Source organism: Passer domesticus, chromosome 2, assembly GCF_036417665.1.
Source record: "Passer domesticus isolate bPasDom1 chromosome 2, bPasDom1.hap1, whole genome shotgun sequence".
Lineage (NCBI taxonomy): Eukaryota > Metazoa > Chordata > Aves > Passeriformes > Passeridae > Passer > Passer domesticus.
This window is the reverse complement of record NC_087475.1, coordinates 30,524,547-30,539,946: the sequence shown is the minus strand read 5'-3', so window position 1 is coordinate 30,539,946 and position 15,400 is coordinate 30,524,547. Positions and strand designations below refer to the sequence as shown.

General features: G+C 38.4%; 1 protein-coding gene across 10 annotated transcripts; it reads left to right on the top strand.

The window, feature by feature from the left end:
- The first annotated feature begins 197 nt into the window (after positions 1-197).
- On the top strand, positions 198-13,811 carry LOC135293628 (interleukin-1 receptor type 1-like). Of its 10 annotated transcripts, XM_064408043.1 has the most exons (14): positions 202-326; positions 905-1,028; positions 1,469-1,656; positions 3,744-3,816; positions 5,121-5,264; positions 6,297-6,540; positions 6,850-7,036; positions 7,755-7,917; positions 8,196-8,261; positions 8,813-8,933; positions 10,451-10,599; positions 10,891-11,034; positions 12,419-12,580; positions 13,070-13,811. In XM_064408043.1, exons 6-14 carry the CDS (start codon positions 6,320-6,322, stop codon positions 13,459-13,461), a joined length of 1,605 nt encoding a protein of 534 aa, XP_064264113.1. In that variant the 5' UTR covers positions 202-326; positions 905-1,028; positions 1,469-1,656; positions 3,744-3,816; positions 5,121-5,264; positions 6,297-6,319; the 3' UTR covers positions 13,462-13,811. The 10 variants fall into 10 exon arrangements, with proteins under 10 accessions (XP_064264108.1, XP_064264109.1, XP_064264106.1 ...); XM_064408038.1 differs by lacking the exon at positions 5,121-5,264 and having other exon boundaries at positions 198-326; positions 686-1,028; positions 3,744-3,837; XM_064408039.1 differs by lacking the exon at positions 5,121-5,264 and having other exon boundaries at positions 199-326; positions 3,747-3,837.
- The last annotated feature ends 1,589 nt before the right edge of the window (positions 13,812-15,400 follow it).

Below are 15,400 nucleotides of genomic sequence, written 5' to 3'. Positions count from 1 at the left end.
AAGTCAGTCACCTCACATCTCGCAATCTTGGAGGATTTCCTGCGGCGGAGGCTGAGCCCAGCCCGCGGCAGCGAGGGGCTGGGGTGCCTGCTCAAACGCTTTGCTTTTCGGAGCTTGCGTTTAACCAGCACCGCTTGCCTGCGCCGGGGCGGGCAGGGGACGGGGGTGGCCCTGCCCTGCCCTGCCCTGCCCGGGGCCACCCCCGTCCTGGGGACACCGGGTTGGCAGGCGGGGAAGGTGAGGCGTGGCTGGGCCGAGCCGCCCGTCCCGCGGCTGCCGGGGCTCTCCGGGAGGCGGCAGCGGGGCTCCCCCATCCCGAGGAGCAGGTAGGGGAATCCCCGGGCCCTGGCCCGGCCCCAGCGGGCCCTCGGTGTAACGGGGGCTCAGGGTGTGCCTCGGCCCCGAGCGGGCGCGGGCGGCCGGGCCGGGCCGGGCAGGTGCGGCCGGGAGCGCCGCTCCCCTGTGAGAGGGCGGGCGGCCTCGGCCAGGCCGGGGTGATCCCTGCACACATCCACAGAGCTGCGGCGCCCACGGTCGCTTTTGGGGCTGGGAGGTGGCTCGGAGCGAGGCAGTGTCTGCTGGGGAAACGGGGCTGGGCACACTTTAGGAGTAGGGGTGAGACCTCTCGTAAAGGATCCGTGGCTCGGCTCCTGACCGAGAGCGAACGAGCGCCTGCTCTCCGCAGCTGCCCCTGGCGGGTCCCTGCAGCGCCCAGCAGCCACAGCCCCTTCCCACGGAATGCTTCCAGAAATACGTCGCAATTTAAATGAAGAGTATTGGAAAATGATTTCCTGCCGCACCCGCTGAGCGATGCCAGCGTTTGACAGAAGCACGGCTATCGCAATAGTCGCAGAGCTGTCACTGCATCCCGACGGGGCTAACGCAACTCTTCCACGCTGACTAGGTGTGTCCAGTGGAGCTATGGATGCATGTGCTGCCATCCTTCTTTTCGTGAGCAAAAGTGAGACACTTGATTAATCTCTCTAGAAGAGCCATGGTGTACCTTGCAGTTAATAGGAGCATTTAAGGTAATTAATATCCATTTTTTATGATTTAAAATGTTCCTAGGCTTATATACTAGAAATAGTGTGATACTCTGACTTTCTCTTGGTTCTCTCAGTTCCGAGGACTGTTGCGTGTTTGAATCAGTTTGTGCTTTTGAATGAGATTCAAATAAACCTGCCACAAGTTTACCAGAATCAGTGAAACCTGTGATCCTTTGAAGTTTTGGGGAGACTTCTTTTTTTATTGAGTAGATCAACTTTGAAAGGTGGTTATGCCAATTCAATCAGAAATTTTAATGCAAATTATGCCTACATTCTGTCATCTCATCTATGCTGTGATTGTAATTCAGTTGCACATATAAGTGAAGACCTCTTTCAGAAATTTGATGGTTTTTTTGGTGGGAGGGGGGTGGTTGTAATGATTTTTTTTTTAAACTGCTATTGATAAAAATATTTCCTTTCAGGATAAAACTTTATGGACATGGCTTCGCATACCTGAAATTTTTTTCCCCTTTGGAAAATCTGGGCAAAGATAACCAGAGCTGAAGTCTGTTGTGAATGATAAAGCTCCAAAGGTCGATTGAGTGCTCAAGATGTGGACAGAATGGCTGGGGAAAGGCAGAAATTTAGCTGTTTATCATGGCAGAATGGGGTAGGAAAAACATTTGCAATTGGTTCTGCAATTGAATGTATGTTATTTCATCCTTATCTATGTGAATGCATGCACTGAGAAGAGCCTAATTTTGCTGTTGTGTCTACCTTCCATAGAAATGGAAATTTTTATCAGGGAAAGCGAGAGATGAGGGAGTTTCCTCAAAGTGGTGTGTATGGTTTCACAGGGCTCTACATATGTTTGCAAGTTTTAATATGTTGACAAAAGGGAAAATTATAAATTTATATAGATAGAAAGAATATTTAAATTATAGAAAAGCAGGATCCTGGAAGACTTTCTTTCAGGATGTAGTAAAATACTACTTCTGCATCTGCTAAATCTACTGGTGGGGCAAAAAACTTTTTGAGAGAGCTCTTGTGAGACAGACCACTAGAGCAAGAGCAAGGTAATGTTGTAAGAGAGCAGAGTTTGTGAAAACGCAGTGATTCAGAGAAGTCATAAAGAAAATACCTGCTCATAAGTGGAGTCTATTCAATCCTGTTTTATCTTTAAATTATATGTTACAATATTTTCCTCTTCTTTAAAATTAAAAAGTATAGATTTTTAAGAGATTCTGTGCATCATGAATAATAGAAAAAGTTGTAGCTTTTGTGCAAACACATATAACCTACCTCCTGAGATTTTAATGTTTGTGTCAGGATTCTTTCAGGGGCTCATCCCATCTTAGAGCTAGGCAAGAAAAGACCTGCCTGGTAATTTGAGTGGAGATTTGCAAGGCGGCAGGAGGAAAGAGAAAGGGAAGAAGGGAAGCAGGCACTGCAAGAGGCAGTGTGGATGACTCAACACATGGCACACTTCTGAGTCAGGCTGGTGAAGTAAGACACGGCAGCCGGAAGTGTCATCTTCGACTCTTGTAGAAAGTGGTGATCAGCTCAATGTTTGTCACGACAGGATGGGGCCCTCCTGCTCATACTTCAGCTGGAATAGTTGCATTTGTCCTCTCACTATGCTGTGAAACGCTGTGGTAGGCTGAATAGAAACAAAAACAGTAAAGCAGGTCAATTTAAGGAACAGCTTGCCAGAGGCATGCAACTAAGAGATCCTTCTCCAAAGATGTTAGGGATCAGAGGACTACTAAAGAGTCCTGACAATCATTCTCAAATATATAAATAAGCATATAAAAGATAAATACCTGCATTTTAGGTGAAGAAACATCACTACTAAAGTCCCAAACAACTCCTCAGCATGTATTTTGATGGTCTAGACAGAGGGAATCTGTTTCAGTGGCAGAATTTGCCAACAATACTAATGTATTCAGGCTAGAACATGGAGGTGTAAATTGCAAAGAATGGCACAAAGATGTCATGATAGTAATGACTGGGTAATAATAGCAGAAGAAAATTGTTGTAGAGAAATATATGAAAAATTTTAAGTGAAAACATATGGCCAAAATCCTAACATCATGTGCTCAACAGCTGACTGAGTTTGCCTGATTCTTAGTACCCAATGATGAGATCTTGAAATTTTACTATAGGCCCATAGAAATATCAGATCAGTACTCAGTAGTATTCAAAGAAAAAAGGTAGGGTTAGAAATAATCAGGAAAAAAAATCCAGAAAAAAAAGAATAATTGTCTTTGTTTATAAATCCATAGTGTGTTTATGCTTTGAAGACTGTATGCAAGTTATGTCCTATCCTCCCCATCAGACAGGTTGTAGCATAACTGGCTGCAGTACAGAAGTGGGTGGCAAAAAAGTAAGAATTATGAAATCAGATCCCATCTAAGGGAGAGTTAGAGAATCTATGACTATAGCTTAGGAAAGCAAGAAATGCTTTCCTAAGCACTAAGGGAAGGAGTGTGCTAGTGATGCAAAAAAACCCCAAGTGCTTGACAAGCTGAAATAGGAGATTTTCACTCATTTTTTTTCCTTCTGGTGTAATAATTAGGAGCTGTCAGGTGTAACAAGCAGGTAACAGGCTCAAAACAAGTAAAAGAAATTCCTGTATTTCATGTGTTCTCTTTAAACTGTGTAATTGCTATATTAATTGTGTAATGCAGAAGTTTACTTTAAATTATGGAATTTCATATTGGAAACCACTAGTTGAAAGTTTTCTTTCCATTTCAGCAGGGGAACATGGCAGCAAAAACACTGTTTTCATGTAACATTGCAACAGCATTTCTGTCTTTAATTATTGCAAGTAAGTCTGTTGGTAGCTATGGTAAGTCTTGTTCTGAATTTTAATGGAACTTTTTTTCACACAAGTAATACTAACTTTCTGAAGAAGTGGCCGTAATAGTGAAATTTACATGCATGCCAATGAGTGCTTTTAAATAGTGCCAAGAGAAGGAAAAGAACTTATAAAACATCATATGTGATATTTCATGTTCTAACTTATAACAATCATTTAGGTTAGACAGGAGCCCTTGACATCTAACTTTACAGGGTCAAAAAATAAACCTCTGCAAATGGAAACTCCACAACTTCCTTGGGCATCTTGTTCCACTGTTGGATCACCCTTAAAATAAAAAAGGGTTTTTTTTTTGTTCAGATAGAATATTTTATGTTTCAGTTTGCGCTCATTGCATAATCCTGTAAGTGAGCTCGGCTGGCAAAAGTCTGTCTCTTTGTCTGAGGAGTGTGTGGGTGGATCTTATCAATGTGTGTCCTTCCCATCAGGTATTTACACACATTGATAAGATCCACCCACACACTCCTCAGATCTTCTCTTCTTTTCTCTAGGCTGAACAGTTCCTGCTCTTTCATCTTCTACTCAAGTGAGAGTTGCTCCACTCCCTTAATCATGATTGTAGCTATTTGCTGGGCTCTCTCCAGTAAATTCAAATCTGGCATGTCCTAATGCATCCCAGGACACTTTTAGCCTTCTTTTGCCATGAGGGAGCACTGGTGGCTCATGATCAGCTTGTGGTCTACCAGGACCCCGATGTTCTCTGCAGATCTGCTTTCCAGCTGGGTGGTCTTTAGCATGTGCTGGAGTCTCTTACACTGGTGAAGAATATTAGCATTAAGTGGCAGAAAAACATGATCAGTTTCTGTGGCCACAGTATATCACAATCACCACAGTTATTATGGGGCATTCAGCTCAGATACCTGAGTAATTCAATGTTTGGATAAGTAATTTGGAAAAGATCTGTGGTGAGATGATGAAAACTGTGGATGACACAAAATTATTCTTTAGTGGTTAAAACGGATGCTTGCTATGCAGAAGGTGCCTGGATATCAAATAGTTTAGTGATAGAATGTCAGTCAGTAAAATCAAGTGGCTGTGAAGGGGCATGAAAGGATGAAAGGTCATGCATGTATAGCAGAAGTAAGTATGCTGTATGTGTGTGATGTGAGCATTAAGTTAATTAATAGCCACTTGGGGAAATGCTGCTTTGATGTCTCTGGAATCATTAACTGTCATCAGTGGTGACCAGAATTTTTGGAAAGCATGAGAGCAGAAAACAGAAAGCCTCATTATACTACGCTTTAACCCCACAGTGAATCTGTGCCAGTCGAACTCTGCAGTTCTGGTCATTACATCTCAGAAAGATGGTATCAGAAGAGGTGGAGAGATGAGTGACAGTGTTGTCTGATATGGGATGGCTTCCATATGAGAAGTCTCCAAATGAGGAGGACTCTGAGGTAAAGAGACAGAAGCAAGATGGGATGAAGGTCTATGAAAATGTAAATATCATAGAATAGGCAGATGAGAAGAAGTTTACTATTTCTCATAACAAGAAGTGCATGATACTCAGAGAATTTATAAAAATCAGTGAATGGTTTTGCATGCAGAACTGATTTCAGTTCAGTCCCTTCAGTAAAGGGACTGAAGTCAGAGTGGTATTGTATTTATTGTGTCCTCCTCTGTTCTGCACAGTTGCCAATGATAGTTATCAGATACAGGATTTTGGGCTAAACAGACACTTGCATGACACTCTGTGGCATTTCTTATAAAATAACAAAACAAGGAAGTTTCGATAAATGTATTACTGACTTGGGAACGTGGACCATGGTATCCAGAGCTGGTGCCTTTTTTTATTGCAAAAAAGAAAAAAAAAAAGCCCAAACCAAACTCTTGGTGTTGCTCTTTTTCTGCATGAGTCTATGTCAGAAGTAAAGAAGATGATCTCATTGGTGATTGTAATGATTCCTCTCTAAATGTTCATAAAATGAAGGGTCAGTTGAAATTCCTGTAGCAAATTTAATATTTGTACAACACAATCTTTACTTCTGTGTCGTCTTAAGACGTTTAAATATCAAAAGCACAGTCTTAACTACAGTTAAGTGAAGTTAAAAAATAAATACATTAAATGTGAATTTTGTGTGCATGTATGTGTTTGTGTACATGCCCACAAAACAGACTGGAGAAACACAAGTACTTTAGTAATTTGCATCTGAAATAAAACACACAAATGATAACTCTGCTACAAAGGCATTCTACTGCGTGTAAAGATTGCATTCAAAAAACAGCATTTCATTTTAGTGGCATAACTACATCTGTAAACTACTGAGTAGTACTCTCCGCTGCAATGATAAGGGATTAAAATTGTATTTTTAGTAGTTGACTTGAGAATGGAGGTGAAAACTCCAATGAACTTTATAATCAGGAAATGAGTTCAGTATATTTTTGCAGAGTGTTTGAGTTTTTCTTTAATGCTTATCTCTTTCCTTTAGAGAAATGTGAAGCCTATGATGTGATGTTAAAGCATAGTCTTGTGCCTGATGGGCAGCCTCTTGCTATTAAATGTTCACTGGAAAAGAGCTTGAAAAGTGGAGACTACAACTTAACATGGTATAAAGTTGGTAACAAGAGAGCTGTGCCTAGAGACAAACTGTCTAGAGTTCATCAGCAGAAGAATCTGATTTGGTTTCTTCCTGCCATGTTAGAAGATTCTGGAGATTATGAATGTGTCATAAGGTGAAAGTTAAAAAAAATTATATTTTTACAGAAATGAGTTGCAAAGTGAGTAACTTTTAGAAAGCAAGTAAAATTTTGAGGCTAAGAGAAATACTAATGAAGTAGAGGGAATGCATCTACAAAAAAATAACTTTAGTTTGGAGAAATTAAATGTAGTTTTGGGGTTTTTTTCCTTGTAGGCAAAAGTAAATCTATTAAAGAAACTGCAAATATTTTTTCTTCTCTTTCTTCTCCAAACAGAATGCCATATATTTTTGACCTGCAAAATGTGTTAAATAGGTTAACTTAATTGTGTTCTATTAATTACAGGAATTTGACAAGCTGCAAAAAAATGTGTACAAAAGTAACAGTTTTTGAGAGGATTGATGGTTTATGCTTAAATGAAAAATTTGCTGTAGAGGAGGTGATATTCACATCATCTTCTGCAAAGGTCGTTTGTCCTCACTTGGATTATTTCAGGACAGAGAAGAATATTCATCCTGTTCGTTGGTATAAGGTGAGAATATAGTGTTTAGTTCTGTCTTATATCTGTCCATTATTTAGAATAAAAGTCAGTGATCTTTGAGAATTGGAACAGAAGAGCTAAAGATTTACTGTAAGTTGGAGAAAAATGCTTTTTAAAACAAATTGGAAGAAGATTAAGACTTTCTGTCTTTTAAAGGCATTCTTGATTATCAGGACAGAATGTCAGCTGAGGTGTGGGAGTGATGCTGACCCACGTACCCACCAGGTGGCATCTGTTCATTAGGTGCTCAATACTGTTCTATTCCATTATTCTATTTCTTGTTGTTCACGCTCTCTTTAAGGCTCTTTCTGTTACAAGAATGTAGTGCCGTCTGCCTGATTCCTGCTTCAGGCTCATGCAGTCCACATGGTACCAGTAACATTGAGGCTGTTAAAAATAAAGTCTAATTATTGAGTGATGCTTCACTGAGGAATACTTTTGCAAATACTGACAACCCACATTTTACTTTCTTATTTCTCTAATATCAAAAGTTGTTTTCCAAAGGGAATGAACTGGGGTATCTTTAAATTAAAACCTCAGCTGAAGTGAAGTGTGCATTTCTTCATATTCTGCTGCCCTCACTCTTCCTCAGCCTCTGCATAACCATCCTTACGCTGTGGTCCATTGAAACTTCAGATTGTGTTAAAGAGAGACAAACCATGGAAATATACAGAGATGTGAATTAACAGAGTTCTCTATACACTTTTAGGACTGCCAGCTGCTGAAAGGAAAAAGGTTTGCCCTTTCAAACAGTGACCTTATAATTTTCAATGTGACTGTACATGATGGAGGAAACTACACATGTGAAACAACATATACCTACAATGGGAAACAATATAATATTTCACGAGACATCAGTCTGGTTGTAGAAGGCAAGTAAATAATTTCACTGTCTTTGTGCTCATAACTAAAGTGGAAAGAACTAATTTGGGGATGGACATGCTTAGGACTACTGTTTTTCACCTAGAAGTGCAGTAATGACTATCTGAGATATGGTACTTTCGGTATTGAGTGATATTTTGTTATAAAATGGCTGACAACCTTGTATTTAGTACAAGGGATGTTTTTAGGTTGTACTTGTATTATAGAGCATAAAACAGACTGCAACTGCCCCTGTTCTTCTGAAAAGAACTTTCTTTCTTGTTCTTAGTGACCCCACCAAAAAAGCCTCCAGAAATAACTTACCCAAGAAACAACTCCATTGAAGTGGAACTTGGTGAGTAGTTTTTTTCTAGAGAAGATATGAATTTGTATCCTAGTTAAAATGTATTCTCAAGGGGTGTCTTTTTCTCTGCTTTTTTTTTTTATTTTATGAAAAAACTACTTCACTGGTCAGTTTCTCTCTGTTGATCTCCCAAAGGAGGAATGAGGGGTGGGAGGGAAAGAAAAGAGGCATGTTGCTTGCAAAGTCCTAAAGAAATTTCTCAAATGCAAGGAAAATTGTAGGAACCCAAGTGATTATCTGTCACATCTGTTGCTTACCATCACTCTGGAAGTGATTCTAAAAACAGGTCCTTCTTGAATCTGCAGGAAAAGTGATGCCCCAAGGAGAAGCATCTCCTTCCTGGATTCAGCTTCTTCTGTCCTACCATTCTCTTTCTGGACCTGCAGATCGTTGATAATATAGACCCTCTGTTAGAGTAACTTTTTTGAAAGGGTTTAATATCATTCTTGGCTGGTGTGTGTGTGTGAATTCGTGAACAGGATTGTATAGACTTTAATTAGGTCATGGAAATTAATTCTTTACTTTGTAACACAATTTCATAGGATCACAGGTTACTGTGGATTGCAACACCACAGGTGCTGATGGGTATGAGGTGTACTGGACAGGCAACGGTGTGTATATTGATGTGTTTTATATGAGCAGAATTTTTGCAAGTCCCTATGAGTAAGTATATTTTCAGATTAGAAAATATGTGTGTTGGCAACCAAAGTAACACTTTCTCCCTTTGACATTAAAATATTTAGCAACATTTTCCCTTTGCTTTAAACAGCAATCTTCTTAAAAACTCTAATGCTTGCCTTCTCCAACTGACTTTCTGCTTTGAAATAGAAAGTTTAAACATAGTAGACACATGAGCTTCACATGTGATTGTACGTTTCTTGCTCATTGTAAAAATCAGTCTGAATTTCCACTGCTGGGAAAAGGTGTTTTGTTACAGTCCTATAATTGTAATACAGTTTCTTTTGAGCAAGCTCTGGCCTGGCAGAGACCTCTTTTGGTCGAATCAGGCATGTTCAGGTGCATGATCTTCAGACTCTCTTTCTTCTGTGTTCCACATCTGAAAGGCTGCAAGAGGACAAATCTGTGCTATACAGGAAAAATCAATATTTGTAGGTTTAAGGGCATTAAGTTAGAGAAATTTAACTGAGATCAACTGAAGAGCTAATGGAAGCCTTTATTGAGGGCATTTGTACTGAAGCTTAGAGGTTAGAGGAGAAAAGGGAGACAGATTTCCAGTGATGAGCTGGGTTTTGGCAGAACTTGGACTGAGTTATGCATGTGAAGGGCAAGTGGGAGATAAGTTGATGATAAAAAGCAGGTTAAATGGAATTAGAAGAAGAGAAATTATACCTGACTGGAAGGACCAACTCAAACTGGAGCAAGAGGCAATCTGAAATGTTCTTAGACATTACAGGTTTTAACTAAAAATCTCAGGGTTTTTTGTCAGCCCTTATGGTGCTGCTGTGAATAAAAAAAAGTGATAATTTTATAAATTCTGGAGCACTATCTAGGACCAAAAAAACAGTGAAGAAAAGAGAATGATGTCTGCAAAGTAAGCATACAGTTGCAAGAAATTAGTTTTCAAAATAAAACAAAGGGAAAAACAAAATGCTGACTTACTTGGTTGCTCACCAAGAGAAAACACTCTGCAAAAGTAATGTATTATACTGTCATAAAGAATTATAGAGCCATAAACAATTGTGCCATAAACCAGAGACATGATATTGCAAAAGCAATGTTATTTTTTGTACTTCCTAGCACTTACATGGTCATCTTTGGTCACTTGCATTAGTGATGTTGGTTCATTCATTCCCTGAATGTCATATCCTGTGAAATAAGTATGTCCATCTACTCTCACAGGGATTGGGAAGCCCATAGCAAGAGTTTATTTAGGTTTGTAAGGCATATTTTTGAACTTCCAACTATAGTTCCTTTGGGGAAACACAGCTGCAGATAAGATAACCTCTTGAAGTCTTGATGCTTTCCGATGCATATGCTAAATGTCAGCACGAGGAGAGGTCTGACTGGGTTTCATTCATATGAGGTAATTGTTCATCTGTTGGGAAGTGTGGTTGACTTTTGCAGGAGGAAATAACCACTGTTGTGCTGCAGATGTTAGAGATGAAGCCATTCCTGAATGGGCTGTGGTTTTATGGTTCTATTTGTCACCTTTTGGACAGGGGAGAAACTTCTTACGACGGGCGCCCTATGCATTCCGTGAAGCTAATAATTTCAGAAGTAAGGAGTGAAGACTATGAACAGCCTTTTGTCTGTCAAGCTTCAAATGCCTTTGGGCAAGTCGCATCCTATATTATATTTAAACACAGAGGTAAAAAATACTATTATTTTGAGGCCTGTGATTATGTATTCTTCCCCAGAAGGATTTTTGATACCAAGTTCTCATGTATCATGTTGAGAGGAAACAGATGTATTACAGTTTGCAGTATGCATGTGCCTGTGCATAGGGAAGAAATCACAATAGCATTGTATTTATCATTATTTAAAAACCAAGGGAAATAGGAATGAAAAGTGTAATATTGAAATTCATATTGAATTTATGTGAAAGATCCGTTTTGGACAAATTCAACATTTAAAACAAATTTCTTATATTTTTATGCAGTTCCTGACATACGAAGATGGCTGACTGGAGCGCTTGTCTCTTTGTTAATTTTAACATTTATTACTTTAATAATCTTCAAGATTTTCAAGATTGATTTGGTACTGTGGTACCGTAATTCTGTCTGTGCCCTTACAAGTAAGGAAGGTATGTGAGTGTCACCAGGTAGGTAAGTGTAATTAGCCTACTGATTTTTCTCTCTTGCCTTTACTTCTGAGAAATAATGGGATTATTTAGTACAATTTATATAGAACTTCCATAAGGAATTTGTAGATATGCACAAAGACATTTTGTGCAGGATTTTTTCAGTCATATGGGTAAAATATATAATTCTGCTTGAAGTAATAAAAACTGTGTAATATTGAAGGGAACATAGTGAGATAGGTCAAAAGAAGAACTGTAGGTTATTCCAAAAGGAGCACGTTGTTTATTGCTTTTCTGTAGTTTCTTTACATGTAGATTTATGGTCACTCTGATGATGAACAATAGGTGTCAGCAGAGCTACATCCTGTAAACTGGATGTTTAAAGACGTGCCTTAAATATTTATTTTGAAAATCAGACTCATTTGTTAGAGATTAATGTTATTGGTTTTTTAAAATAATTTTTGCAATTTCTCTCTATTACCCTCACTTTCCTTCTAAATCCTGTCAGTTGTGTTGACATATCAAAGAGAAAATTTGCTGCTAGTTCTGTGTTCTGGGATTCTTCTAATGTGTTTTAGTTTAATGCACTGTAGGCAAATATATTGGACAGGTGTGAAAAATTTGAAATAAGCACAACATCATAGATATATTTCATGTCAGTTTTCAGAATTAAACTGTCTGAAGTTCCCCATGGCTTGAAAGTGGATGGATTACATACATTAAGATAGTTAATGTTTACTCATGGCTGTGCTAAATGTTTTTATGGAAAAGTAATTTCAACTCCTGGTCAAAAATTCAGTTTTACTATAACACTGTAATAGAGTTCTAATTAAAAGGGAAAAAAAAATCAAAGTTTTAAACTTTTTGAGTTAGATCTGATTTTGGCTTGGTTCTTTCAGTGCAGCTTGCTATGCAGCCTTAACTCTCAAAACCTCAGAAACCTTCTGGGCTTTTCTTCTACCTGAGAAAAGCCCTCTGAGGATCATTACAAGAAAGAATTGCCATTTTTCCACCTTCTCTTGTGGTTAGTCAGGATAACTGCTGTTGAGTTTCTTTCAGTAGAAGTGGTGAAGAAAGTCCTGTGAGAGGGTACTTCCTTAATGTCCAGGCACCTCTAGGATTGGGAGCTCCTTCCTGCAGGTCCCAGGTCTTACACCCAGTTCATTTGGTGACTCCTTCATCCCCAGGATGGGAAATTAAGTCAAATGCTTTGGCTGGTCATCTTTATTTTTATTCATGGATCGCTTTACTTCTGTGAGGTGATTCTGTTAGATAGGTGAAATCAGCCTCACATTACTATTTCTAAACAGTCCAAAAATGAAACTTTGCAATAAAGGCATTTTTCTGAGTTTCAGTTTTTTAATAGAAATGTTTGTGTTTGTTTTAGATGGGAAAATCTATGACGCATATGTCCTGTACACAAAAAGCAGTGAAGACATGAGCATATGTTGTCTGGAAACCTTTGTTCGTAGGATACTCCCAGATGTTTTAGAAAAACAATGTGGATATAACCTTTTCATATTAGGAAGGGATGATTTACCAGGAGAAGGTATGCTTTAATTAGCAGAGTTAAGAGTTTGCCTTTTGAAACATTGTTCTCAGATTGTAAGTTTACTTATGCAATTAAAACCCACATTTTTTTAAAAGAAAGCTGTATTTATTTAGTTTTATTGGCTAATTTGCCCAATGAAATTTTTTTCCTTTTTCCTTTTTTTTTCCCCTAATTGAAAATTCTGTTCTGATATTGTGAGGGTCTGCGCTTTCTTAGTGATGAACAAATGAGGACTTAATAGCATTAATAATACTGTTGAGTTTTTTTTGAACAATAAATTCTCCTGAGGGCTGAAGGAAAGAACTTTTTTAGAAGTTATGTCATGCAATGGATCATTAATCATGATTGGAAGTGTGAAGATCTTAAAGCAACCACTGCTCTGAGCTAGCCACATCTTCAAATGTTTGCAATTTTAAAATAAAGAACTATTTTACACCAGTTGTAAAGTTTCTATGCAGACTTTGATTGTACCTTCATCACTTACAGCTGTGGTCAGTGTTGCTGATGAAACCCTTAAGCAAAGCAGAAGACTGATGATTATTTTGGGATCAGAAACATCTAGGGGCTGCCTGTTGGAAGACACCTCTGAGCAACAGCTAGCTATGTATAATGCTCTCATCCGTGATGGGATTCAAGTAATTCTTATAGAAATGGGTGAAATACAGGACTACACGAGCATGCCAGAATCAATCAGATTCATTAAGCAAAAACATGGAGCTATTCAATGGAAAGGAGACTTCTCAGAGAAATCTTGTTCAGCAAACACAAGATTCTGGAAAAATGTGCGCTATCAAATGCCATCCAGGAAAAAGGCATCTAATTCTGAAGTGTATTCATTGTCCCTAATGTCAAACAGTTCTGCAGCAAAGGAAAGTTAAGAAGAAATTATTTAAATAATAGTAAGAAGATAATTCTGAATTGGGATGTTTCTTGCATATACTTTATACTACAAAGTAGATGTTTTCTTTGCAGAGTAGAAACTGCTCATCTTTTCCATAAATTACACCCTAAAAGAAAAAACTCTGTGCAACTTTATTTCTGTGACAGGTATTGGATAGTGACAAAATTTGTTATGTTAGTCTCCATCAAATATTGTAAGTAAACATGGTGATGATGATAGGCTATTAAGTAGCTGTGGTCCACATAAATGTTATATGAAGAAACAACTGCGAAGTCCATTTTTTAAAATCAAAACTGCAGTTGATAAATTAAAAGTCTATTTCTATCATCAGCATTTTCCTAGTCATTCTGTTCCAATTCTTGTTGCTTCTCCACGATTGTCTGATTATTTTATTGCTGCAAGAATCTGCTCTGTGCAAGCTTTGTCTCCTGAGCAACAGGCCTTACCCTTGCTTCTTGAAAGGGTTGGGGAAATACATGACATAGCAGGTATATTTAAAACTCATCACAACACTAAATGTGTTTCTGCTGAACAGTTGGTATCAAATGTGTTCAGCAAATGGAAGGGAATAAAATCTGTGGATTTTTAAAGTGTTGAACACTTCTGTGATATCTGTGTATGTTTGCTTTTGAAACTTAGTCACTTGTAATGCTTGGGAAACTGAAAACAGTTCATACTTCTTGAGAACGGGAAGCTTTCTAGACTGTGCTGCTTCTCTGGAAAACAGATGTTCTCATGCTGTGTGTCAGCTGTGCTAACTGCATATACAGAAATTCACTGAGAATCTATCAGAGCTGTGCTTGGGCTGGGTATCCTGGGGAGTGGAAAGTGGCCAGTTCTGAAACATGTCCAAATTCTAATGGCAAGAAATGGTATCTCATCTACTTGTGAAAGACAAAGTTAGAGGCATGTGGCTACATCAAACTGCTTGAGAGTAGCTTGGTATTTCTGGATCCCAGTCCACTTTTGGTGTGCATCACTGTGAGAAAATGACAGGCTGTTTTCTTTTCAAGGTGGTCTGAAGCAGCAGGAGTTTTCATGCCTCAGCCTTGGAGAACATAATCTAAATTCAAATACAAATTTTGCTTGCTTTTTAAAAATTATTTGCTGAAGTTATGTAGGTTCTAACATTGTGTTTATTGCCAGGATAGCATCTGTCATGGAATTCCTTTCAGTTGCTTCTCAGAGGTATGTGTATCTAGAATATATTCTTCATTGGGCTGTGAAAGAGAAAGCAAAGTCTAGGAGTGGAAATATAATCAAAGGGAAAGATTTCCAGTAGCATTTCATGGTACTTTTTTTCTTTGTAAAAGTGTAGTGAATACTCCTTAGGAGCAGTGTCTCATTCTCCTGGCTGTGGGGTTCGCAACTGTGTAATTTTCCACAGCCTTCACTGACCAGAGACTAGGAACAAGGTAGATCCATCAGATGAGGCACTGTTGTCCTAGTCAATGTGAATCCATGTTCTTTGGAAATGCATAATATTTAGGTTGGAATCTTTAAAAAATAAATTTAGAGTCTTAGAGAATTCAGATAACCATAATTGTCAAATTTTTACATTGTGTTTAGACTTAGCTTGCTCAAAAAAAGTATTCAGAATTAGTTTCCTTCCTTTTCAAAATTTGTGCTTAAAAACAGAACCTTCTTATTATCCATGTAGAGGAGAAAAATAATAAGGTAAAGGTGTTGAAACTGTGGTAGATTTTTTCAGCTTCCTTATTAATTTTCTTTGAAATAACAAAAAAAAAAACCAAAAAAACCCAAACAAACAAAAAAAAACCAACCAAAAACCCCCCGCAAAGCAATAAAAACCCAAACAAAGTAATGACTAGGACTTGCAGTACTACATAAAAGTAAATTGATTTGCAATTTGTGCTGATATTTTGGGTTTTTTTCTGTAAATGTGGTGCTATGAT